This window comes from Rhineura floridana, chromosome 1 (genome assembly GCF_030035675.1).
Source record: "Rhineura floridana isolate rRhiFlo1 chromosome 1, rRhiFlo1.hap2, whole genome shotgun sequence".
Classification (NCBI taxonomy): domain Eukaryota; kingdom Metazoa; phylum Chordata; class Lepidosauria; order Squamata; family Rhineuridae; genus Rhineura; species Rhineura floridana.
Genome location: NC_084480.1, coordinates 109,675,925 through 109,703,275, shown reverse-complemented (window position 1 = coordinate 109,703,275; position 27,351 = coordinate 109,675,925). Strand labels below are relative to the sequence as shown.

Below are 27,351 nucleotides of genomic sequence, written 5' to 3'. Positions count from 1 at the left end.
CCACTTTCTCAATGCCATGCATAATTTTATACACTTCTATCATGTCTCCTCTGACCCGCCTTTTCTCTAAACTAAAAAGCCCCAAATGCTGCAACCTTTCCTCGTAAGGGAGTCGCTCCATTCCCTTGATCATTCTGGTTGTGGTAGAGTCCCTAAATATCAACTAGGGCTGTAGTGCCAAGTATTTCTGACACTGAATAATTGATTTTAAAACCAGAAGCTAATTCATAGTGATTGAGCTCAGCAGTTATCAGGTGTTTGAGGCTTTATGTTAACTTTTATAAAATGTTATTTATGTTCTTCCTTTTTAACATCCTCCTTCTACTTTTCTTTCCCAAGCAAAAGTCCCCTTCACATCATATTTTATTTGCATTTGCATATAGCTGTGCACATTAATTGCATCACTTCACAATAATTGCATCCACTCACTTAACATCATTTCTGTTTTGTCTTTAAGATGAGTGTTGCAAAAGACCAAGTTCAAGACATCTCTTTTCTATCCAGTTCCACAATAGTATAACTCTTAATGTGATTTTTAAAAAAATCGGTTAGTTTTTGTGGCGGTTTATCCTAAAATTACTAGAGTTCATTTTTGTTGTTGTTAAAATGTGTAACTACCTTGAGTCAGATTTTTAAGGACAAAATCCATTGCAAAGTACTTCTGCACTAGTCCCACAGAAACGAGTGGAAGCTATGCAGTGGCGTCACTAGGGTTGGTGTCACCCGGTGCGGCCCGCAGCACCTTCTTTCTGAGACTGTGAGCAATCGTGTGCGCATAGCGTGCACACAGCCAAATGACAGGGCCCTGGAGCGCCCCGCCTCCTCACTGCTGCCGCTTCCACCTTCTAACAGCCGAGGAAGGCAGCCGGCGCGGCACGTGAAGGCTCTCGTTGGTGCCTAGGTGGTGCCTGGGGCGGCGGCTCTGGGTGTCACCCCCGTCTAAAAACATCTGTAACACATCTTAAAAACATAGCATTTTAAAAAAATCTTAAAAACAAACCATCTTTTAAAAAAACCTTTAAAAATATTTAAAACATCTTTCAAAACAATTCCAACACAGATGCAGACTTGGATAAGTCTTGTTGAAAGAGGAAGGTCTTCAATAGGTGCCGAAAAGATAACAGAGATGGTGCCTATCTAATATTTAAGGGGAGGGAATTCCAAAGGGAAGATTCCACAGCATTAAATATCCACTTCCTAAGTTGTGCGGCGAGACCTTCTGATGAGATAGTATTTGTAGGAGGCCCTCACTTGCCGAGCAGTGATTGACTGGGTATATAAGGGTTAAGACAATGTTTCAGGTATCCTGGTCCCAAGCTGTATAGGCAGTGCTTGTTTGTTAAAAAATGAGGTGCCGGTATTCACACCTTGATATAAGCGCTATGAGTGTCAGCACAAAATGGCTGCCACTGACAGCAAAAAAAAAAGAAAAAAAAGTGCTGGTACTCCATAGTGGTGAGTATCATCATAAAACACCCCACTGTGTATAGGGCTTATTCACCAAAACCAGCACCTTGAACTTAGCCTGGCATTGTGTTACCTCCTCCTCAATATCATTAACTATTGCATATATAAACCGCACATGACTTAAATAGACTGTAGTATCTATCTATCTATCTATCTATCTATCTATCTATCTATCTATCTATCTATCTATCTATCTATCTATCTATCTATCTATCTATCTATCTATCTATCTATCTATCTATCTATCTATCTATCTGTCTATCTGTCTATCTGTCTATCTGTCTATCTGTCTATCTATCTATCTATCTATCTAATCTGTCTGTTCGTCTATCCACACACATATTTAAGTCATGTGTGGTTTATTCTCTGGTACACAGAAAGAACCTCCCTTATCTGGAATATTGTGTTTAACTATCATGGATAATAGCCATTGATTAAAATCTCTCTCTCTCAATCTCTCTCTCTCTCTCTCTCTGTTAGAAAAAGGAATCTTTCACACCAAATGCTATAGCAGCAAGTTCTACAAATACCTCCAGTACCGCACTGGTGTGGACTCTCAGACATTCACACAAAGGATTGTATTCAACATAGTGCTAAGGAGATCTTTCCATCAGGAGATTGTTGCCCAATGGAACAATCTCCCATATCCTCCCCTAACACATATTGTTCTGGGGCAGATCTGGGGAGGGCATGGGAGTGGGGGGGGGAAGAGAGGGGGAAAAGTCCCATTCTCCTAGTGGGAATTGTTGCGCTAGTGCAACAGGTTAGTTGAATACAGCCCAAAGTATCTTAGATTCTTAGATTTTATAAAAGCAGGGATTTGCTTAATTCAAAATTCCTTCCCCTTTTGATCAACCACACCTTCCTAACTACACAGGATAATACACTGTTCCATCTTCCCACTCAAAGTGTGCAACAACCACACACATGCCGTTAATTGGATTACCAATGTGGGGATGTCTGTGTTATCAACTGCTCTCCTGTTCTACCCCAGCCCCCATCACAAAAGACCCATGCCTGGGCTCAGAAAGAAAATAGACACGTGGTCCTCTTCAAAGTTCTGGTAAGATTTTTGTTTTAATAAAAATAATTATAGTAAGTTCTTGCTCTTATCCCTAATGAGAATTAATTACCTTGCATAAGCCCATAACAAATGTTCAGATACTTTAAATTAAATTTTTTTTTAAAAAGGCCCAGCAGAAACCAGATTCACCTCCCTCCCCCAGTGCTGGATAAGGATCCTTTTGGGGGCAGTTTGCCACCAAAATTCTCCTCCCCTCAACAATAAAAAAAGATCCAGACTGAAAAAAAAAATTCAACAGTGGTTAAGGTGTTGGACTGCGACCTGGGAGACCACGGTTCAAATCCCCACATAGCCATGAAGCTCACTGGTGACCTTGGGCCAGTCACTGCCTCTCAGCCTCATGAAAGCCCTATTCATAGGGTCACCAGAAGTTGGAATCAACTTGAAGGCAGTACACAGACATGTATAGAATTGCACTATAAACAGGCAAATCCAATCCAGTTACATGTTACTGAGTGCAGTATACTACACTTGTAGAATTATTGTGAACCTAAATGAGCAAAAATGTTGTGAAGTTCGTTGCATACTAAAAAATGCCATGTAAATGATTAATTGTATTGTGCTAAATAAATACTTCTGTGATTTACAAGCATGGTTGAACAGGATAGAATGGCAAAAATAATTTATTAGTATCCCATTTTTTCTCTAGAAAGCTTAAAGGAAGCATTGATGGGATGGATCCATCCATCCATCCATCCATCCATCCAGTGTGGTTTGGTGGTTAGAGTGTTGGACTAGGACTTGACAGACCAGGGTTCAAATCCCTACTCAGCCATTATTCTTATTAGGTGACCTTGGGGCAGTTCAGCGTGTCTCAGCCTAACATACCTCACTGGTTTGTTATAAGGATAAAATGAGGAGGCAAAGAATGCCACCTTGAGCTCCTTGGAGGAAAGTTGGGATATAAGTGTAATAAATAAATTTCAGTGATGACTGGTGAGGCGATTTGCTGATGGGAATCACTAACTACCTGTGAAGCAATCAAGGGCACAGAAGAAAGCATGGCTTTGCCAGCAACCATTGGGAGGTGGTGGTGAAGACAGGGTCACTCCGTCAGCATTGTATAAGCAGGTGGGTGCTGATAAAGGTGATATTTCTCCATTTCCTTTGGTTGGCCCACAATGGCAGCAGTTGGTTTCTGCCAGAGAATTTCCTCACTGGATGTCACATTTAGATGCCATGCTAAATCATGTGAAGCCTACATGAGCCGTGGGCTTGCATACTCCCCTCCTTTCTCCTCTTCTGGCAAGGTTTCAATGATGTCAGGTAGCATTAACTACAGTTTATCAGTCAGATGAGATGGCATGACAAGGTGGAAGTGAAAGCTTCTAAAATCCTCCTTGCATATGTGCCAGATTACGAGCGGTGGTGGTGGAGTGGTGGGACCTGAGGCTTAAATAGGCCTGTGCATATCATGCTAAACTATGGTTTAGCATGATGTCTGAAAGCAATCTTTCTTTCTTTCTTTCTTTCTTTCTTTCTTTCTTTCTTTCTTTCTTTCTTTCTTTCTTTCTTTCTTTCTTTCTTTCTTTCTTTCTTTCTTTCTTTCTTTCTTTCTTTCTTTCTTTCTGCCCTGTCAAAAACCTATTGGTTCTTACTGTAACAAACATTTTAAAGGAAACAAGCAAGAACAAGAAAACAGTCATTTTAGAATCATGAAAAATGCATTGACGTAGACCAGATAAGGTCCTCTGCGTACTGCATTGCATATAAATATACCTCTGTCAAGTAATCACAGTACATTGTTTCAGAACAAAACTTAATGAATGTGCAATGTGTAATCTCCTGTTTATTATGTTTGCACTTTTATAATGTATTTTAAAGCTACAGACAAGAATGATTTTGATTTGCTGTTGATTTATAATGCTGTAGTGCACATGGTTTCACCAAGAGAATGACTCCTCTTTGTTTTCCTGTACTTTTTCTCAAGACCCAGTCACCTGTGTTAGGGCAAGGTACATTCTGCTTTACTAAAACAAACCCTGGGAATCCAAGAACATTCAGCCCCATTTGTCCCTGGCTAACCTGCAAAATGTGATTTATGTTGCAGCCAGCCATGAAAATAAATGATATTGCTTTTAATCAATAAATGTTCCTGCAATCTACAACTTGAACAATGGAAACCAACAATTTAGCGTTTACCTTTTTGAGTTAAATAAATTGAGCTGGGGCCTGCAACTTCTCAAGTTTCCAATAGGAATCTTTCTACTGCTTTTAACCAGGATTAGGCATACATTATTTTAAAATATATAGATGAGACATAGCATATGAGTGATGAGAACGAGAAAGAAAAAGAAAGGGAGAGAATGTAATGTGCATATGTGCTCACATACAGTCTTGCTTGTGTATGTTTGTGCCTTTGTCTATGTGTATGGGGAAGGGCCACAGCACAGTGGTAGAGCATGATATGTATATAAAAGGTTCCAGTTCCACGCCTAATGTCTAAAGGTAGGGCTGTCTGAAAGATTCCTGTCTGAAAGCCTGGAGAGATGCTGCCAGTCAGTGTAGAGAGTGCTGAACTAGATGGACCAGTGATATGCTCTGTAAGGCAAGTTCCTATGTTTTATTCAGAGCTTGGAAAAGTTACTTTTTTTGAACTACAACTCCCATCAGCCCAATCCAGTGGCCATGCTGGCTGGGGCTGATGGGAGTTGTAGTTTAAAAAAGTAACTTTTCCAAGCTCTGGTTTTATTATAGTGGGTGAGGTTGGTTATCCCTTTAAATATGTACATATAAGATTCTGAGCTTAACATTTCAAAAATAAAAGGTTGCTTCTATATCATGGCATGAGTTTGTCAACTTGTCAATAGAACAAGGAATAAGAAACATCCATTTAGAATTTGGGAGAGGGGTGCTGTTCTGGACCAAGGAACAATCAAAGCCAAGTGTTTTCTTTGAAATAAATATCCTTTGACATTGTATGTATTATTCTCCAGTTATTCTGAGACTAACAAACCTCACTCACTTCCGTAATGAATACGCTGACCTTATGTGAATTGCTTTCAATGAAAAAAACCCCTCTGTGTTTTAAAGAATAATCACACCGGCAAAATGCCTATTCACTGAAATGATTGTGCATTCTACATAAACAGCACATATTTCCCCTTCATTTCAATAGAGTTTATGATGATGACAGTTTCTTGTAGTTCTACTTTATGCTTATACTTATTTGCTTCAGTGAATCAGTGCCTTGAAGTTTCCAGTCTTCTCTAAGATGTTATGTAAGCTAGGCACCATATTTGTGTTAGGCAACTTAGAGTCAAATTCTTTAAATTAAGTTCTTAGCCACATTTTGAGGGTATATGCCAGCTATTGCCAGTGGGGATGCTGCCAGTAGTAGCTCCCTCCCACCTGCAGTTTAGACAGGCGCAGAGCTCAGGGGAGGCACACATCTGCCTCATCCAAAAACCCCAGTGCAGCAGATCAGAGTTTTGAATAGCTCTGCCACTGATTAAGTCACACTCTGTGTTATGGTGTAGAGGGGCAATTACAATGAGGGAAGGATAGGTTATTTACATTTCCTTTATTCAAGCAAATTTGATTCGGAATTTAATGTAATCCTGTGTAATTTGCAATTCCTGAAACAATATGTGAACCAAAACACAGGTGTCCTCAGAAATTCACACTTCTCTGGATTTTGTAATACAGTTCTCCAACCGAATAACATATACAAAAATGTGTATACTAGTGAAAATACATACCTTAATGAAATATAAAATACTTATTAGGGGAAATTTCTAGCAAAATATCAGGCAAAGCTGCATGCAAAGATGTTACATAGCGAGGAATTTGCACTAAAAAGTTGATTAATTTGCATGAGGACTTAAAAAAATCCCAAACTGATGCAGACATGCACTAAACCATAAGATTGGAAAAATGAGAAACTGAGAGAAACTGAAATTGATTCATCCATCCCTAGTCCAGATAGTATAAAATAGGACTGGGGAAGTTGTTGCCTTCCAGATGTTGCTAAACTACAAGCCCCATAATCACTGGCCATAGACCAAGCTGGCTGGGGCTAATAGGAGTTGGAGACCAGCATCTGGAGGGCCACAGGTTCCGCATGTCTGGTATAAAGCTCTATGGTGGTAAAAAGGACATGATCACAGGGAACTGCAAAATGGACATAAGAATTGAACTGAAACCATAAATCGCCTTAAATTCCTGTGCATTCCTGTGCATTCTAGGCTCCTGCTGGGAGGAAGGGGGGGATATAAATAAAATAATAAATAATAAATAAATTCTAAACTGCACTAGAGCCATTCACATATGCAAGTAAGTAGCAGAAGAGGGAGGGACAGTTCTTGAATTATGGGAACATATGTAGGGGGACTTTTTAATTAAATCCACAAGTCACATTCTAACTTCTCCCTGTTTTAACCAAATACCCCCTTTAACTCTCTGCAAACAGTAGCTAAGCTAAGTAGCTAAACTTGGAGCACTGGGCATGGGGGTTAAACATACTTCTGCTGACACATATGAAAATGTTTATAGATCCAATTTATTGTTCCCATTTGTTTACTACTTAATTTCTCCTCTACAAATATATGCTCTGCTCACAAATTACTGTCTGCATGGAACACATGAAGGTTGGATGAGGAAATCATTCATCCCTAATATAGTGAGCCCAATAACCTGTTTTTCTATGTTAATTTGTAAAATTAACATGTACAAGTAAGTGTTAAATAATGGATGCACTTTGAAAATGCATGCCACGTATTTTATTTAACTTTATTTGCCCGTGTTCCTTAGATTTCCCTCTTGCTGATGGAGTGAAGTATGCTGTTCTTATCTCTGTTTTATTGTGTTCCTGGCCCTTGAAAATGTAACCAGACACTGAGTTTTCACATCCCAGTGCTTCTAACTGCTGTGCATACTTTTCTGCTCCTTCCTTTTAATTAACACAAGGTAAAAATGAAGGAGTAGGCTAGGGATGCTCTTCTCAGTGAGAGCTTCCAGTCAGCAGTTGGTTTTTCATTCTCAGCTTGCTTCTTTTCCTCGCTTGGTGTTCATTCCATTTCATGGCTGGTTAGCTAGTACAAAGGTAACTGACCTCACTGTTAACTTCTGCTTTTGAAGGGACACTATTTCCCTTTATTATAGTTCTCAGTAATCATTTATCCTTATCCCCAGAACTTCTTTTCTGTGATTGCTTCTACTTTGATGCTCACAGAATCAATATCTCTTTCCCATGTAGTTTAAACACAAAGCATTGCTCTAACTTCTTGTATTTTCTTACAGAGTAAGTTATTTTATTTTATTATATCCTTTCACCCTCCCTTATAACAGGCTTAATTCACTATGGATAACTCACTGACTGTGGACTGATGTCTTCGCCACCTGGGGATTTGTACAGCATATCTTTAAGAGTCCAACCATTTGACAATGAATGTGAGGTCATGCAATATGAGCCACCGGACAACAAGTACTCCTCACAGGCCTGGTATGGTCAATGGACAGCAGATCCCACCTATCAGAGTTCATGCAGGAACTCCTTGCTCTTCATCCAGTAGTAGCACCCCAAGCCCAGCTATTGGAAACCTATCTACAAACTCACATTTAAAGAAAACTCTTGGAGGAGGTGTCACTCCTCAGAGCAATGTTACCAATAGCAATATTTACTTCCCTGCACTAAGTCCCAGGAGACCAATGGTTACAAATGGGAAGCCTTTATTTCAAGTCCCACAACTTCCAGGGCTGCCGGCACCACAGTATTTGAAGCCAAAGCAGCAAGACTATGGAGACAGTTTAATGACAAGCACAGTTACAGGTAGGATTAATTTTTCTAATAGTAGTGCCTTTTTATTTTCTAACATACTCAATAATATTATTACAGGGAAATTATATTTCAGACATGTTCTTTTATACTGTGAGAATACTTTAAGAATGCAAAGATATTTTGGTTATTATTTTTGGAACAACAGACATCAAGTTTTTGGTGTATTCCAGTTCTGGTAATGTCTCACTTTTCTGTGGGACTCTGCGTTTTTGTGCAAATAGTCCCACTTTTTGATCCTTTGTTCTTTTTCACCACTATTGCCCATCATCCATTTCTTATCCTCCAAATTGCCTAGTTGCAGCTTTGGGTGCTATATTTTCTGTGTGCAAGTACTGAGCTGGCAGAAATGCTGATACCAATCATAGAACAGTAAATATGATGCCAACTAACCTGGCCATGTCTCCTCTACTCCTCCAGCACGTCCCTTTCTCTGCCCATTTTTGGTCTTGCATTATGCAGGTGGGCTGGCATAGGTTCACTGTGTAAATGCCTTGCATGACACAGCACAGCTTCTAGTTTTCTGCATAAGCATGACACAGCGATTAGGTGCATTGCAGCTGCTCAAAGAGATTGTTAAGGGCAATCCTATTTTACCCATGCAACATTTTGTAGAAGGACACACTGTTAAAATTAGGCTGTTAAAATTAAAAAGAGGACTGAGAAGAATCCTGGAAGTGCCCAGGCCACACTGCTTCATAATGAGTTTAGCAAACTTTTATGTGGTACTGGGGAAGATTTCAGTAATATCTCGGCACCCCTCCTTCCTGTTCAGATACATGGAATCCTGGTTCAGGCCACTATTCCTGATTCAGGCTGTTGCTTTTTTTTTTCTCCTTGGGGGGGAAGATGAAGGAAAAAGGCATAAGCAATCAGTCAAATTAGTGTCTTATTTTGAGTCTTCTTAGAACCACTATGGGTTGTATCCAGCTAGGTTCTATTCAGAGTAGGCTGCTTAAGTTAGGCTGCAATCCAATACACAGTTACCTGTGCGTAAGTCCCATTGAACCCAAAGGACTTTACTTCTGAGGAGACATGTAATGGATCGCAGCCTTAGTCATGCCATTAATTTTAATGGGTCTACTTTGTGTATGACTGACACTGGATACAACCCTATGCCTTTTACATGGAAGTAGTTTTTTCTTAAGTGTCATTACTCCCTCAGGGCATATATATATTCTCTTCAAAAGTTGGCATTTCATGGAATGATTAAAGGATTTGAGCATAAGAGAGTATGACTTGAATTTTAGAAGAACTAGACAAAGTTCAGGGTCTGGAATGAATGTTATCTAAATATTAGCTAATAAAGGTTGTGGTATAACCACAGACATTGCCTTCTTATGTGCTTAAACTTTCAGCATAGCTTCCCTTAAATTTTGTTGTAGGAGACCTAATTCCATTTAAAATGTTTCAAAGTCAGGGATAGAGATGTGAAGGCCCAGGAAAAAAAAAACAGAAAAATGGGGGGGGTGTGTCTCTCTGAATGTTTCTGCTTTTTTTTCTGGGCCTTCACATATCTAGCTTGGGATCTACAATATTGTGAAATCTATTATTTTAGTTCACATATTCTTGGCTTGCATCTATTTAGCTAATGCATTCTCAGCAAAATATTTATTTGTTGTGTAAGCTGTGATATTTACTCACTGATGAGAATGTATGTGAAATTAATGAAAATGTGTCTACTTCTGGCTTATTAATACCCATACAGCTTTCAAGAAGTTGAAGTAGTTAACAATTTCATGCTTTGGTCACCTGGCTGATCACAGCTGTTTGTTCATTTAGGCTGCCATCATTGCTTATTAGTTGTGTATTCAAAGAAGTAGGGTTAGTCATGTGCATCTGGAGAATGATACATATTTCAATGTGGTCATCTCCATCTTGAGTTTCCACTGCTATGTCTTGGCATAGGACAAAAATGCTGCTTCATTTATGTTGCTGATCCTGAATAGCTATTCCTTCCTTCATTGGTAAGCCATGAAATTTGCCTAAGTGCCTCATTTGGGAAAACTTGTGTGGACATTTCACTAGCGTGGATTGTGCCTAGTGACAATGTACCTTATTTTAGCATGGGATACTATAAAGTGGCAATCTTTGGGGTCCCTGGAGGCTGCTATAATTTGGTTTGATCCTCAACACCGAGTAATGGAAGGATGCCTGTAAAGGGAGACATACCCTCTCTCTAATATCAGGTTATGAGGAATTGTTACCTCTCTAATGGAATATTTCCAATTCTTGACACAAATTCCTGCCTATTTAAAGCTAATTTAAAAATCATGCACTTTGAACGTATTCATCACAGAGGAATATGGCCATCATTCAGTGAGCTGCCAATGCCATTCAGGGAGAGCAAAGTATATTGTTATTAATAATATATATATATATATATATATATATATATATATATATATATATATATATATATATATATATATATATATATATATATATATATTTAAATATCTGGCATGAAATCGGTTCTTGGATCACACATGAAGGTAGGGGTAGTGAGTGTGGGTTTGAAAGCAGACAGAAGGCTCTCAATTTTTAGTACCAGTCTTTGAAGTGCAGAGCTGTCTTGCCATTAAACTTTTTTTGCCTTTGCATTAATGTCAGTATCAGTGAGGTTCCAAGTTAGTGTTGTGTAAATCAGTCTACAGCTCCTATTACACTTGAATATGAGGGCAAAATGCTTATGCTTGAACTTCAAAGTCTGAAATACCTATCCTGAACTGTATTAACTCTATAAACCTTCATCAGTAATAGATTAGACATTAGTGAATGGGGGAGGTGGCTGGCTCTGTAATATTATGTGTTTGGTAGATGCAGTATCTCACTTTTTTCAGTGATAACATACCAAAAAAACCCTATCTAGAAGCTATTTTAAAGGAATGGGCAGAGCAATCCAACTCATGGGAAGCCAGCGGAAGGGATGCCGGCGGGAAGCTCCGTGGCATCCACTTGCCATTTGGGAGCCACCGGGCTGGCTGAGTGTTGGCTCAGATGGGAGCTTTTGCAGGAACAGGAAAGAAAAAGCCAGCTCTCACAAATACCCCTACTGGCCAGTAAGCGCTCCCCATTGACTTCCAGTAGAATTATTTTCTTAGACCAACCTTTTTCTTGCTGTAGCTTTGGCCTGGATCAGGACATGCAGGAGTGCTCTGAATGGGAATTGGATGTTGTGTAAGTCCCCCCTTTGGCCCCTCTTCTGACACACCCCCAGAAGAGTTCCTGGCTCCACCGCAGCTCAGCTGGCGTGAGAGGCTTCTGCCAGCAGAACCTTGCCAGCTGAGCCAGGGGTCCGCCACATCCAACTCCCCTCACCCGGAGTAAATATGAGTTGGATTGCACTCTTAGTTTGTGCTGCCATACTTCCCCAATGTTACCATATTACTGCTGTCAAGAGGGGCTATAACACAACAAAAGTGGAACAAAAATAAACCAGAACATTTGTGGTATGAAATTTCAGTGAGAAGTTAAAGGGTATGCACTGACTGGAAATGAAGCAGTGTGACCACCCCAGAACGTTTGCAGACACAAGCAGTGTTGAAAGCAAGATCATGTATGACTATTACAATAGCATAATGAGCACAAATGATCAAGAATGTGCAATAAAAAGGATGTCTGGAGGGGCCTTAAATCATGAAAATTGTGTTTTGCAAATGTATTTGTTAGCTTTTGGAATAACAGGAAGAGAAAAAGCTATTTCTAACTTAGGGCTCGTCCATACAACTGTATAATCTGCAATGTTATAGCTTTGTGTCCTCATTAATTCACTGTCATCCATATGACATTGCAAGCTAGTACGAATTTTCTCATTCACAAATCCGCATTAGAAATACCATTGAAAAACCAATATGCTTTCCTAAATCAATAATCAATTGCATTAACGTTTGTGTGCTCAGATGCAGTGCCACGGACTTTCCAGCAATAGGCGGTCCATGAATCTTTGTCCTTTATATGCCAAGCCCCTTGTCTCCTTTCCACCCTAGCACATCCACAAATCTGTGCATGCGTGGGAATTTTTAAAAAAAGTTTCTGTGCTCTTCCAAAAAAGGACATGAAAAGCAAATGATTGTTATGGACCAATCACTGAAAAGGGGTGGACTTAGGGGAGTGGCAATTTAGACACCCCCCTAAACATATGGATGCTTGATAATCAGGTTTTCACAATAATCTGACCACAAACAGGACATGTATGGATCTTGAGGCCACCAACCGAATATGGAAAACATGGATTTTGTGGTTAGGTATGGATGGGCCCAGAGTTAGCAAGCATGTTCCTATTTAAATATAACATTCCTAATTTTTAGTGCAACAGAAAAGAAATATTTGATAAAGCAGTACTTGTCTTCAGTCTTCAGACATGATAACATGTTGTAATGTATACTTGCTGGGAATTTAGAACAGTTATATGCTATTCTCTCTCTCTCTCCCCCTGCCCCTTACACATGCTGGATGAGAAGGTCAAGTCTGAATGGCAACAATAGTATGGCTCTTGATTTTGGTTAATATTCTGCATGTTAGATACAAATTGTGCAACATAGTTACAAAAGCAGTGTTACAGTATTAAATAAAAGTTACGTAGTGTTTTTTTCAGTACAATAAGAATAACGTACCCACATCTTCAAACGTTTCAAACAAGAGTTTTGTAAGTTTGTATGATCAGCACTGAATAAGGTGTGCCTGTTTAACATGGGCACCTAAAGCCCATACAAAGACATCTTATGCTTGGAATAGTAATATAGTCTGAAAGCACATGAGGCCAGCACCCTGCTAAAGCTAAGCAAGGTCAGGTCTGGTCAGTGCCTGGATGAGAGACCACCTGGGAACCATATGTAAGCTGCCTTGGGTTTCTATGATGAAAAGAAAGACAGGGTATAAATATAATAAATAAATAATAAATAAAACCTCATGCGTACATGCGTTCCTAGACATTAGTTCTTTAACAGAAACTTTGGTATCAGAGGTAGGAATAACATGGAAAGAATAGGGATAGATTCCTACACCACAAAAAAGAAGAGCAGTTCAACATATTTCAGCAAACTTTTCATTCAAAACATCTGATGCACATCTGAAATGAAACTAGGTCTTACATACAGTCCACTTGAAGTCTTCTTCCAAAATGCATCAAGGAATGCCTGCCTTGCCTTTTTTCTTTTATCATGTAGCCTCTTGCTATAGCAATCTAAAGCTTTGAGCACAGTTCTCCTCTCTGTACCCTTGAGCAGCGAGGCAGCGAGCAGCGGGCAGCCCCTACCACCTTTCTCTCTCTCTCTCTCTGTGCCATCCTGCTACACTCGAGCAGATGCGTCTGCAGTAAACAGTGCTTCCAGGGCACCCGAGGCACTGCTTACTGTGAAGGCGTCTGTGCCACCTCGCAATGAGCGCCATTCCAACTACATATGAAAGAGCTGCCTACAGCAGTCGCAATCCAGTAGACAAGGACCCACATTCTGACTATGTCAGAGTGTGTACCCCCGCAGCACCCAAAAAAGACTTTGTTAGACGGAGCTTCTTTCTTGGATGATTTGTTAACTGAGGTATTACTGTATTGTTCTTCAAGTCTTTTTTTCACTGCATGGCTACAGTCACTACAATCTGTAATGATGTTGGTGAAATAAGGGGTTTTAGTAAATAACAATACATAATAATATATTTCACATATCTGGCCACTTTTGCTATAGTGCATGGGGATAATTTTTCAGGTGACTAAAAGAAATCTCTTTCTGCAGAAGAGTTTTGCCCAAGGCAAAAAATAAAAAGCTCAGAAATAATGAGACTGACTTAAATAATTAGGTTTACAAATCATATCAATACATTTCCCACAATTAATTATTTTTTCTAGTTCCTGTTCACAACTATGAGAACTTAAGGTGAAGTTCTCCTGTAACCACATTGTTTTATGAGTATCAATTGTTGCAGGACTTAGGCTGCAATTGTGGCAGTATTATAATTTATTTGTACATTCCTGCCAAGCTTCTACTGTGCTAGAAATGTACGCAGAGGGACAGTTTCCTAGGGTAGGATTTTCTCTTCCTTATGAAATAAGGTACTGTACATACTGCCATTGTTCTGTAAGTGTACTGATGTTCAAGTGTTCAGAAAGAACTCATATGAAGATTATACATTCAAAAAAGCTTGGCTTTGAAGGAACCCAAACAGTTACCCCAAAATTTTACATAGTGGGCACCTTGCAGAGAAGTATGGTATTTGTATTGCAGCATAATGGAACAGGTCAGTCCAATGTCATGGAACATAATCACCAATGGTACACTCGGTGCAAAGCTTTGGGGTAGACATCCAAGGCCCCACTCAGCAGAATGAGAAGAAGGCTCCCAAATGTTGCAGAGCCGGCTTACCACAACGTTAAGAAATACACACTACCATCTAAAGCCACGGGGAGGAACAGTTTCTGGGTCTCCCTTGCTAATTTGAGCATGAAGTCCTTTTCAAGAAAGCATTTTATAACCAAGCAATCTAAGCAGACTGTTTTGTACATGCACAAATGCAAACTTTTTAGTCTTTTTTTTAAAAGCTGATTTTTAAAATTACAAATTTTGAACAATATGATTTAAAGTAACATCCAAACAATAAAATAAAATAAAAAGAAAGAGTTAAAATAGGATAGGGGGACATAGGTTAAGGAGTTCTGACCATATAAATTGGAAACAGAAATATATTAGGCTGTCAGCTATGATGTATACAAGTCTCAAGAAAAGCTGACCAAATGTTATTGTTTATTTTCTTTGAGGTTATATTAATACATTGCCAGCTAAAAAAAGGACAGGGAGTCAATCAATTGTTGTGATAACTTCTCTTTCCAGTTGAAGTGTGACTGGTTAACCCTAGGGCCTAGAGAATATATGGCCCATAAGTCAACCTGATAGTACTTTCCAAATAGCGGGAATGTAATTCAGCAAAACATGTATCTTCAAAATGTAGTGAGATTTCCAGGGCTGGATCATTAGGTTTTGTTAGATGAGATTCATCTTCAGGTCAGGCAACCCAATCAGTTCTTTTGGAGCTCTGGATGCACAGATTGGTGGTCCAAAAAGGAAGAAACTGTCAATTAATCCTATTTATTGTGTCAAATTCCTTTTGTAATCATTAAAAAATTGGAAATCACTTTCTCAATCCCAAAGTTAGTTCAGAGTCAAAACCCGGCAAGATATCCAGGCAGTAGTGTAGTGGCAAATTCAGAAGTGTTGGGTCCCTTCATAATAATCACAGCCACGCCCCCTTCTAGGATTATACAGACTTCTAAGATTATAGACTAAACTGACCAGATTTGAACATTGCTTTCTGCTTCTTTATCAGGTACCATTTGACTGCCCTTTCTCACTGTCAGAGATATTACTGAACAGTCTTCTTAGTTCCTGACTCATCTCCTTTTACTCTGATTGGGTCCAATGAGCAGGAAAGGACAAAGAAGCAAGTTAGAAGACTCTTCTTAGTGGCTAACACACTCCTCTTTCATGCTCATTGGCTTCTAGGAAATTGGAGACATAAGGACCTTGGTGGGTCCTGGTTCCCAAAAAGGTAAGGGGTCTAAGACCCCCCCTGAGACCCTGGATGACTACACCCCTGCACCCAGGTCTCCCAATTAAAGGTATTTTCACCTATTTTAAAATCAGGGTTGTACCACAAAGTTAGTCTGGCATGTGCATATGGATCTGTTGACTCCAATAATGAGCATCTTCCAGGCAAGTTCAGTGGCACAAATGGTAGGAAGGTCTAAATAGGTAGATGCAAGTGCCTGAGACTTCTGTAATCAAGCCAGGTAAAAAGTTTCTAATTCATCCCTAGCAGGACACGGAGGTATAGGTAGGTGTTCCCACTGGAGTGAAGCAGCCAAGAATTATAAAGTTGGGAATATTGGTAATTGCAGTTTTCTTAAGGAAAAAATGGGTTTGGCTCCGATCCACATGAAATGCCTCATTAGGCAGTCAATTCAAGGGAAATAGTATTTGGCACATGGAGGGGAAGGCCGCTGAACGTATATATCAGCTGAAGAAATATGTTCATTTTTATCGTGTTTATTTTGCCCCACAATAAATTAGTGGGAGGGGAGTCCACTTGTCTAGGTCATACAGAACTCTTATTGAAACAAGTGGTTTATTGTAGAGAAGCAGCAACAAATACAACAGAAGATGGCTAACCACATGGTTTCTCACACTCTCTGGCCTGCCGCAGCCATCTATCTTCTATGGAACCATCAGGTAGAATAATTGGTGCCACCACCAGGAAGGGAGCTACTAGTAGTACCTGGTATCAATATCATACTTCATGTCTTCAGGTCCTTGGATTAGTTATACTTGGGCAAGTTATGAATGACATTGTACACTAGGCCTAAACTGTAACAAATTCATTAGCATTTAAATTGGGAATTCTAGGAAGGACATAATTTTGACCTGACTCCTCTTTGGAAGAGTCTGTCCACCTATTTCTAGTTCTTGTCTTGGTGCTAGACAGATAATACCCACGTCAATAGCACTGGATGCTTTACAAGCTGTCAAAATGGAGTTTGGGGCACTGTAAAATTGCAGTAGCTGTGTCAAGGAGGCCAAGATCATCACAAATACTAGTTATACGTCTGTTATATCTTTTATATATAAATCTAAAGGTTCTCATTTACTAGCATCAAAGCTATAAATGAAGGAACAACCATCTGATTTACAACCAGGTATCTATCAAATTTAGTCCCTGAACAAAGACATGATAGACACAATAGGCAAGAAGGGCTGGGAGCCTACAACAGAAAAGCAGTGTTATGTTTGGATCCAACCTTATATGTAATAACCTAAGGTGCATTATTCCATGCAGAAGATGTCTTCCTCTGGTGCCTACAAAGCCTCTGAGTTCCCCCATTCACTGCCACCTTAGTCATGAGGTGGTGAGGGTGCATAGGTTTTTTGCCAGAGCTGAAGGAGGAAGTTGGAAGAGTGACCTTCCTTCCCACTTCCTCTTTTAGTTCTATGTTCTTTACCCAGATCCTTTAGGAAAGCAAAGTGTGCACTTGCACACTTTCTGTCTTTCTGTTGTAAAAGGGTGTGTCATCTATGTTGTGTTGTAAGTTTGTTTAAGCAGAGAGTAACAGCGGTCTGAAATGCGTGTGTGCGCGTTTACCTAAGAAAGCAGGCCTTTACCCTGCATTGAGATCACTGAGACTTAAGACTTCGTAAAATAAGAAAAGCTAGTTTATTTATAGAAATACATAGTAGATAGAAAGGCATACCTAGTTCTAACTAACTAAGTTGGAGGCGCAGCGCCCAGGCTTGGGAATTGCCCTCATGGCTAGGAGAGAGAGAGCAGAGACAAAGGTGTCTCCTCTCTCCTGGACAGTCGGAGGAGAGAAGAACAGAAAGGATGGAAGGAGGAGGGACAGGTAAGCTTCCCTTAAGATGTATCAGTCTAACTGCGGAATGAAGTCAGTCAGAGCAGCACAGGTAAAGGTAATCAAGCCTAGCCATCTGGAGGACCCTAACTCTATCTCCCTTCTGGAACATAAACAAAAGAACAAAACAGGAGTTGCTCTTGCCCTCCTTCCAACAATCTAGAGGAGGGGCAGTGAAGTGATCATAGGAGGTGGTGCCTACCACAATAATCCAAAAGGGCCAACAGCTCTAAAAAGGCTGGTGACCCCTGCCTTACTGTGTTGAAAAAGAAAAAATGAAACAAAATCCAATTACGTTTGCTTATCCAACATCTTACACTGAAATTTTCATGTTTCCCCTTGAGCAACCTACTTATTTAGGATTGTGAATTCTTGTGCAAGCATTTGCAGATCAACACTAATAGCTATTTTTTCTGCTTATAATTTGTTTGCATCCAACCCATAGTTACTAAAATGAATTGATTGTTTAGGGGGAAATCTTACTAATTTCTATATTTGGTTACATGTTGCACATTTGTACATTGTTATGAAATTTTACCAAGCTGTAATTGTTATGATTCCAACAACTGATTTAATAGGAAAGGAGTGGAATGAAGGGTACATAATATAAGGAAAATGTGCACACAATTTACATTCCTTTCTCTCTGAAGTCTATTAAAACATGTCCATCTTTCAGAATCTCTTCATAAAACAACTTATTTTTCTCATTGTGGAAAAAATATATAGTCATATGAAGAGTAAACCTATTAAACCCACTGGGTCTACTTTGAGTATGACTGACATTGCATTTACCCATAGCTCTTCAAACTGTTAAGCTGTGTGAGAACAGCTAATGTCTGGTCAGCAATGATAATTTTTGTGTAATTGTCAAGAAAGCCTTTCAATGTGAAGAATAGTGGCATAGGTCTCTGAACAGTGTTATGTGCAAAAATGTTAATTAGTAAGCAGCTTGGGCGACACTTGAAATCTCTTTTACATAGTTATTATTTTGCTCTTTAAGGCCATTGTTTTTTTCATCTGTTATTTGGCATGGTCTGAAAAAGAAGTTCATCAGTATGCTACGGGACTCCTTGCACAAAAAGCTGGATTCCATCTTCATTTGTTTTTCCTCCCCACTTGCTGCCTTTAATCAGTTTCCAGTGGCTCAGGAAGCCTGACTATTGACAATGTTTTGCACTAAAGTGATTAAATGATAAATGCATAGGTTTGTATTCAACACACAATAATACTTCTTTTCAGCTTCATGCATTCCAGAAGCTTTGAAATGGTTAAACAAAACTCAAAAACAAAACAAGACTGAAATCACAAGGGAATCACCAATGGAGACTTATGGCAATTGGCTGAGGGGTTCACTTGAAGCCAATAGAAATAGGCCTGGATGAATTCCTCCAGTATTTGTATCTCTTGCCAAAAGGACAAAATTTAGCACATAATAGTCTCTGGGCTAAATTCCTGGTGTGTGTGTGTTTGTAAAAACGTTCTGAAACCTCAGTCAGAGTGTTCTTGAGGTTTATTCCCCTTGATTTCCATTTAATTTGAAGTGTTTATGTTATTGTTGTAAAATGCTTCTTTGGCAAAGCTTACTCTAGAGAACTTTTTAAAGAGTGCATTCTGTGTGTTTCATATATAACTATTGAGCCCTTGTCAGCCTAAATCCTGCAGAGGAGGATATTCAGTGTTTCACATACCATCCCAGTAAATCCCAAGGAGTAACCTTGAAAAGTAATGATTTCAACAATGAACTCTAGCCTTTTTCATTCTTAATGGAAATCCAGGCATCTAGAAGGGCTAGCAAACATATACAGCTGTAAAGGGCCAGCTCCAGGTTTCTTGGGCCCCTGGGCACACGATACTAGAGGGCCCTTTGGCCCCATCCTTTCATTCTTAAACCACAACCCCCATCTTGGCTCCTCCCCTATAAACTAAAACAAATTTTGACTGATGTGACAACCACTTATTGTCAAAGAAAAACAACACAAACTTTAGTATTCCATTAGGTGTCTTTTTAATTGTTTTGCCAACTGTATAACTTAAGAGATGTAACAATCTGCAATTTTATGCACACTTATCAGCCATCCTGGGCTCCTTTGGGAGGAAGGGTGTGATATAAACTGAATAAATAAATAAAAGAAACAGATTCATAGGGACTTCCATCCGAGAAGATGTGTACATAGGATTACACTGTCAGATGTAGAACTTGAGCCCTAATTTAGATGTAAACAGAAAATGCGCATACCAGCATGCAAAAGATCCCTTGTTCAATCTGTGGCAAGTTCAGCTAGGGCTGACAATATTTCCTGTCTGAAACTCTGGAAAGCCACTGCCATTCAGCCTAGACAGTGATGAGCTCGACTGGCCTCTGCCAATCCTTCTCATTTGGAATACTGTAGTTCAAGAATTGGGAAAACATGGAGCTTCTAGGTTAGCTTTTTGAGGGGGGTGGGTAAGGGAGGAGGGGAGAAGAGGAAAAGATCCAGTTGGACTTTGGTCTCTCTTCAGGGATGGGAGAGGAAAAAGGACTTGGGGTAAAAGCTACCGCCAGGTAGATCTGATGGGGTTTAAATTTATTTAGTTTTAAAAGGTGTTGAGTGACAAATACCATTAGTATATAGATGAAATTAGGATTTTTGTCCCAACGTACATCACTTTACACTCGCTTACACTGAACCAGATTTGCAATTTTAATGCTCATTCACCCTGTTTCAAGAGATGCTTTTTGTGTTCTTTGTGACCCATTTTTAGTTTTATCCACCCTGAACAAATGAGTGTCATCAGCAGTAAACATGGACACTTCAATGCTCACTTCTAACTCCAGGTCATTTGTGAACAAATTTAAAAGCAAGACTGGAGAGTGGACTGCACTGGGTTAGGTATGCCAATGGCTAGATTTGGTAAAGGGAGTTTCATATTATTTACAAATCCTTCCCGTTTGAAAGATGTCACTACCAGAATTCAAGAATAGGGAAAACACTTTGAAAAGTACATCTGGAGTTTCTAGTATAGCTCTTTTGAGCAGTGGGGGGCAGGGACAAAAGCATACTGCAGACTTGGGTTCAAAAAACCTTTCACAAAAAAACAGAACACATATTCAGTCATTACATCACTCACAAATTTGATGCAGTAGCATCAAAAATTGATGAGCTTTTTTATAAATATTTTTATTTATTTTAAAGTGCCAACACGGCAAACAATCTTGTGTAAAAACAAGATCATGTCACAGTGAAACATTCAATAGAATGTGCTTTCTCTCTCCCGCCCCCCTTTTCTATAAGTTCTCCTTAGCTTATTGTGTAAAGGGGCTTTGCAGGGTTGCTTGTTTACTTGCATAATGCTTACTACTTACTCATGCAAATTCCAAGAAAGTGCAGAGCCTCCTGCTCACGGCTGCAGATCAAAGGGCTTCCTTCCGAGCAGGGCTGGAAGGAAGGGAAGACTGGAAGCCTTGCAGTGAGCAAGCAATTCAACTCCACGCAGAGAGAATGTGCGCTCTGCTTTTAGGAGGCATGCACACAATGGAGAAATAAGCAGTTTCCGACATGAAGCCCCAACTCAGTGGGAGTGACTCAGCTCCTGTGAGTAGTAAGGAGGATGGTAAAGAAATCTAGAAGCCTACAAAGCAAGCAGTGAGTTGGGCAGGCAGGAGATGCTTTTTTCCTGATGGTGAGGGTGGAGGGTGGCAGAATGGGTGGTAGTGTCGGGCCAGCTTGAGACAGTGGGCCCCTGTTAAGATTGTGGGCCCTCTGCCAGTGCCCCACTTGGGCTATGCCTGCCGCTGGCCCTGCAGCTACATATTCAAAAGGCATTTGCAAATGTCTCTAATACTCTTTCTTCCAAAATGGATCTATTTTATATTAAATGCTATAAAATGGTTTAAACAAAGTTATAACAATTTTGTTATAACTCATGAATGATTGGAACAACAAAAAACACTGAGAAACTGAGAATAACTGGAGGTAACTTTTATCTTTTGTTCCAAACCATTATAAGTTATAGCATTCAATTTTCAAATAAACCAATTTTATTTTTAATATTTACTACAAGAGAAAACTAAACAGATGAAACTAATTTCTGTTTACAAACACTAGATCCTCCTGCACCATACTTGAGCAGCCTAGTTAGTGGAGAGCAGCTTGCTCCTCACAGTGCTGGTGGTGATGCTACCCTGTCTATGCCTGGTTTGGATTCAAGAGTAAACAGAAAATGAAACTAAATAAATAAATAAAGTCAAATGATTTGAACCCCAGGAAGGTTACATCAAACTCTTAATTACTTCAGTTACATGGGGGAGTTAAGAAGAACTACTGAATCCCAATTTGGGTTCAAATGAACAGATGTTTATTGTTACAAGTGTCAGAATGGCATTACAGAATAAGATTGGTGGCTTGAATCACCAAAATGCAGTATTTACAGAACAGTAAAATGGTTAGATCAAGCAAAATGTATACACAGGCTACCAAAACCCACATTGTCTGGACCAAGAGTTTATGCTTCACTTGTTTCTCTGACAGGGGAGATGGGTGGGAAGAGGGGTCTTACTGTTGCCATATAAGGAGTTGGTAGTGGCACTTGGGATGTGACACTGTAAAATGAAGGCCTAGGCTGTGTACACATTACTTGCTTAAAACTCAGCTAGGTCATTCTTTTTCTCAATTCGTGTTGAAGCTGGTTTGGTGAAAATGCATAAAAACACAGTATTTCTCAAGAAACGACAGGATAAATACATGTTAGATACGGATTGCAGCTAACATACGGTATCTTGCTTACTGTGTAAAGAGTTTATACATTTTGGTGGATACACAGAGGGCCAGCTGAATTGAACACTCCCATAACACTGTCTCCTGCTCCCAAACCCCATGCCCTATGGAGCAAGACACTGGAGGCTTCTGCTGTCAGTGTGTGTTGCATGTTCTAGCCCCTCTCTTTGGTCACTTGGCAAAGAGTCTTTCCCTGGATAGGGCTTGAACCCACAATTGTTGTGTGTGCTCTCTGCAGGGCCCCAGCCAAGGGAGCTATGTGGGTGCTGTGTTATGTGATCTCTCCTTCCTCCCTTTCATGTGTTGTGCTGCGAAACAGTAGTTTTGAGCAGCATAAGAGGATTCAAACTCCTGCTTATAGACACGTGTGCTAGTGGAGCTGTTGCTGGCAGTTCACTGGGGCTAATGGAGGGTGTGTGTTTGCTGTGGCAACTGCGTGCATATTGTTTGTGTGATGATAATGCAGTGGGGGATGTGCTCCGGAGTGCCCCACTGTCATGAGTTCACATGTGGGAAACATGTGGACATTGTTGCCAGCACAGCCTCTGAGGAGTTGCCACTGGCATTTCCAGGGACACTGGAGAAATGCCTGTCATTTTTCTGTTGTTTTTCTGCCCCCCCCTTACTCCTAGGCTGAGCATGCATTGCATTAAGTGGGCATTCTGCCTGTGTAGCAGTGGTGTTTCTCCCATCCTGGCATAAAGTGAATATAGAATTGCTTTGCCCTTTAATTAGAGAATGGTACAATCTGAGATGTGTTGCTGTGATTTTTGTAAACCTTTGCTGCTTTTGGCAACTGCCAAGAGTTCTATGAAGTTATGTATTTTAAATCCAAAGCACAAAGAATTGCTGGCATTCTTCCAAAGCTGGGGAAAGCATTTTTAAATGTTTGTAATTTATAATAAACTATCTGGCATGTGATTGGATGGAGAGAAGGAAATGTTTATTGCCTTAAACCATCCTACACTTTATGTTTGATTATTTCCTTCGTGTTTGGGAGACTTTATTGCTTTCTGCCATTGTTTGGCTGACTTGCTTCAACCATCCATTCTTCTATGCTCTTCCTTTACTTCTCACCAAGGGCTTATCCACATGGGAGCATTACTTCGTACCAAAGACGCTGTTTTTACCCCCATTTTCTATTTCAACCGTCCACAGTAAGGGCTCAATGCCAGCTGCAAACAGTGTTTTCTATTCACACTGAGGGGAAGGATCAATCACAGTTTCCTAATGACCACACCTTCTAATTTAACATTTCCACTCCCTCTCATTACCTGGCAACCGAGTATGCTTAGTTTGTTCTACCAGTTAGTTTCATTTAAAAAAACATTTAAAAAAAACCCAGAAGTGTGATTATTTGTATTTTCCGTGGTACAATACAGCTGAAATACAAATCTTTGTTCGGGCAGTGTTATGCTTTTGCAGACAAGTTAGGGGGGAAATAAAAATGCACCATTTGCAGCAACATAAAAAAGGCTTGCAAAATGGGAGAGGGCGGCTGGAAGCTACTCTTCAGCCCACAGGAAATGAAATGAAAGAAGGAAGGAGGGCATGGAGAGGGGAATGATTGACACACTCACCGAAAAGCATTGGAGGACAGCATCTGCGAGCACTAGAGATACAGACTGAAGATATTTTTTCCTTCCCTTTTCATATTATCAGAGGATTGGGTTAGTAAAGATTTACAGGGGGGAAACTGTGTGATAGGCTTCTGTTTGCCAGTAACGTCATGTGAACCATGTGAATTAAAAGGGGATGTGAGTAGAACCAAACACACATTAAACCACCATGTAGATGAGCCCCCAGTTCATAGAATCATAAAATAGTAGAGCTGGAAGGGGCCTATAAGGCCATTGAGTCCAACCCCCTGCTCAATGCAGGAATCCAAATCAAAGCATTCCCAACAGATGGCTGTCCAGCTGCCTCTTGAATGCCTCTAGGGTCGGAGAGCCCACTACCTCTATAGGTAATTGGTTCCATTGTCATATGGCTCTATCAGTTAGGAAGTTTTTCCTGATGTCCAGTCGAAATCTTGCTTCCTGCAACTTGAGCCCATTATTCCGTGTCATGCACTCTGGGATGAGCGAGAAGAGATCCCGGCCCTCCCCTATGTGACAACCTTTCATGTACTTGAAGAGTGCTATCATATCTCCCCTCAGTCTTCTCTTCTCCAGGCTAAACATGCCCAGTTCTTTCAGTGTCTCCTCATAGAGCTTTGTTTCCAGTCCCCTGATCATCTTTGTTGCCCTCATCTGAACCCGTTCCAGTTTGTCTGCATCTTTCTTGAAGTGCGGACAACAGAACTGGACACAGTATTCAAGATGAGGCCTAACCAGTGCTGAATAGAGGGGAACTAGTACTTCACGCGATTTGGAAACTATACTTCTGTTAATGCAGCCTAATATAGCATTTGTCTTTTTTGCAGCCACATCACACTGTTGGCTCATATTCAGCTTGTGATCAACGACAATTCCAAGGTCCTTCTCACATGTCATACTGCTGAGCCAAGTATCCCCCATCTTATAACTGTGCATTTGGTTTCTTTTTCCTAAGTGTAGAACTTTGCATTTATCCCTGTTGAATGTCATTCTGTTGTTTTCAGCCCAATGCTCCAGCCCATCAAGGTCCCTTTGAATTTTCTTTCTGTCTTCCACGGTATTAGGTATGCCCCCCAACTTTGTATCATCTGCAAATTTGACAAGCATGCTTTGTACCTCCTCATCCAAGTCGTTAATAAAAATGTTAAAGAGCACTAGGCCCAGGACCGAGCCCTGTGGTACCCCACTCGTTACTTCCGCCCAGTTTGAGAAGGAACCATTGATAAGCACTCTTTGAGTACGATTCTAGAGCCAACTGTGGATCCACCTGATAGTTGTTTCATCCAGCCCACATTTAGCTAGCTTGCTAATCAGAATATCATGGGGCACTTTGTCAAATGCTTTGCTGAAGTCGAAATATATCATTTCCACAGCATTCCCACAGTCTACAAGGGAGGTTACCAATCAAAAAATGAGATGAGATTAGTTTGGCAGGATTTGTTCTTCATAAATCCCTGTTGGCTCCTAGTAAACACTGCATTGCTTTCAAGGTGCTTACAGATTGACTGCTTTATAATCTGCTCCAGAACTTTTCCAGGGATTGATGTTAGGCTGACTGGTCTGTAGTTCCCTGGATCCTCCTTTTTGCCCTTTTTGAAGATAGGGACAACATTAGCTCTTCTCCAGTCATCCGGCACTTTACCAGTCCTCCATGATTTCGCAAAGATAATAGAGAGCAGTTCTGAGAATTCTTCAGCCAGTTCCTTCAATAGTCTAGGATGCAGTTTATCGGGCCCTGTAGATTTGAACTCATTCAAAGTGATTAGGTATTCCTTGACCATTTGTCTATAAATCTCAAGCTCCAATCCTGTCCCTTCTACTTCATGTTTCCCGGGAGGGTCATAGACCCTTTTTTGGGAGAAGACTGAGCCAAAGTAGGAATTGAGCACTTCTGCCTTTTCTTTGTCATCTGTTATCATTTTGCCATCATCATTGAGTAGCTGTGCTACCATTTCTTTTCTCTGTCTTTTACTATGGACATACCTGAAGAAAGCTTTTTTGTTGCTTTTACCATCCCTCGCTAGCCTCAGCTCATTCTCAGCTTTAGCCTTCCTGACACCATCCCGGCAATTCCGTGATACCTGCCTGTACTCTTCCTTTGTAGCCTGGCCTTCTTTCCACTTCCTGTATGTGTCCTTTTTTGTTTTCAGGTCATCTCTAAGCTTTTTGTCAGAGCTTGGAAGATTACTTTTAAAAAGTAATAAATTACAGTTACAGTTACATGGCCCTAAAAAGTAGTAATTACCGTTACAATTACAATTGCTCTGAAAGTAACAGATTACTTTACTTTTCCTCCAAAGTAATCACTACAATTACATTTCAGTTGCTTAAAAAAAAATACCTATAAGGTGCTGGCCTTGGCTGCTGCACATCTAAGTAGCCTAAAACAACATTAAAAATAAACAAACATACAGAGGTAGTAGAATAATGATTTTTATTCATAAGATAGCAATGGTTGTCTCTCCGCTGGTAAGGGTGGTGGGGAGGGAGGCTGAGGCCACTAGTCAGATCTTTGCACGTCAAACCAAGTGCAACCCCCCCACTCAGCCAGCCAGCATAATCTCGCTCACTTAACCACCACCCAGACCCTGCCATCCCACCAACTAAGGGAAACCCACTCAAGCAAACATTTTCCCTTGAGATGCAAAAAGTTAAAATACTGCAAATGCAGCACAGTAGCCAGAGAGGGTGGTGGAGGCCACTTTATGTGTCAAGTGCAAACACAGTACTCTCTCTCTCTCTCTCTCTCTCTCTCTCTCCCCCCCCCCTCTCTCTCTCTCTCACACACACACACACACACAAACATCATCTTTCACCTTCACAGTTCTTCATCTCCATTCTGCTGCTGCCTCCTTCTCCTCCTTTATCCATGTTCTTGACCTCCGGATCCTTTTTCCCTCCACTCCATTCTTCACCACCGCTATCCGTTCTGTAAAATAATTGTTTTCTCCACTCCACCCCATCTCACTCTCTGCCTCCTCCCTCGTCGCCTCCTACCCACCCACAGAGCATGAGGAAAGAGCAACACAACACAGAAGCCCAGTTTGAGGCACATGATTTTCATCCACAAATCAGAGGAGCAGAAGACTTCCCCTGCTCCCCCCCCCAAAGTAATGCCCAAAAGTAATTCTGGAAACGTTACAATAACTCCACAAAAGTAGTAAAATTACTTCTAGTTCTATTACAATCAAAATGTAAAGGAATTACCCACTTGTTACTCAAAAAAGTAATGATTACAAGTAATTTGTTCCTTGTAACTAGTTACTTCCAAGCTCTGC

At 40.3% G+C, this 27,351-nt stretch overlaps 1 protein-coding gene across 5 annotated transcripts in view; it reads left to right on the top strand.

Annotated features, from left to right (window-relative positions):
• GLIS3 (GLIS family zinc finger 3) overlaps positions 1 to 27,351 on the top strand; it is a 289,006-nt gene that overhangs the window by 23,448 nt on the left and 238,207 nt on the right. For 2 of the 5 annotated variants that reach the window (XM_061629168.1, XM_061629159.1), the window contains exon 2: positions 7,841 to 8,321. The exons of 2 other annotated variants lie outside the window; for them this stretch is intronic. In XM_061629168.1, coding sequence (XP_061485152.1) covers positions 7,937 to 8,321 — 385 coding nt within the window. In that variant the 5' untranslated portion in view covers positions 7,841 to 7,936. Of the gene's footprint in view, positions 1 to 7,840; positions 8,322 to 21,196; positions 21,294 to 27,351 lie in introns of those variants that run through there. One more of the 5 variants, XM_061629188.1, reaches the window with a different exon arrangement.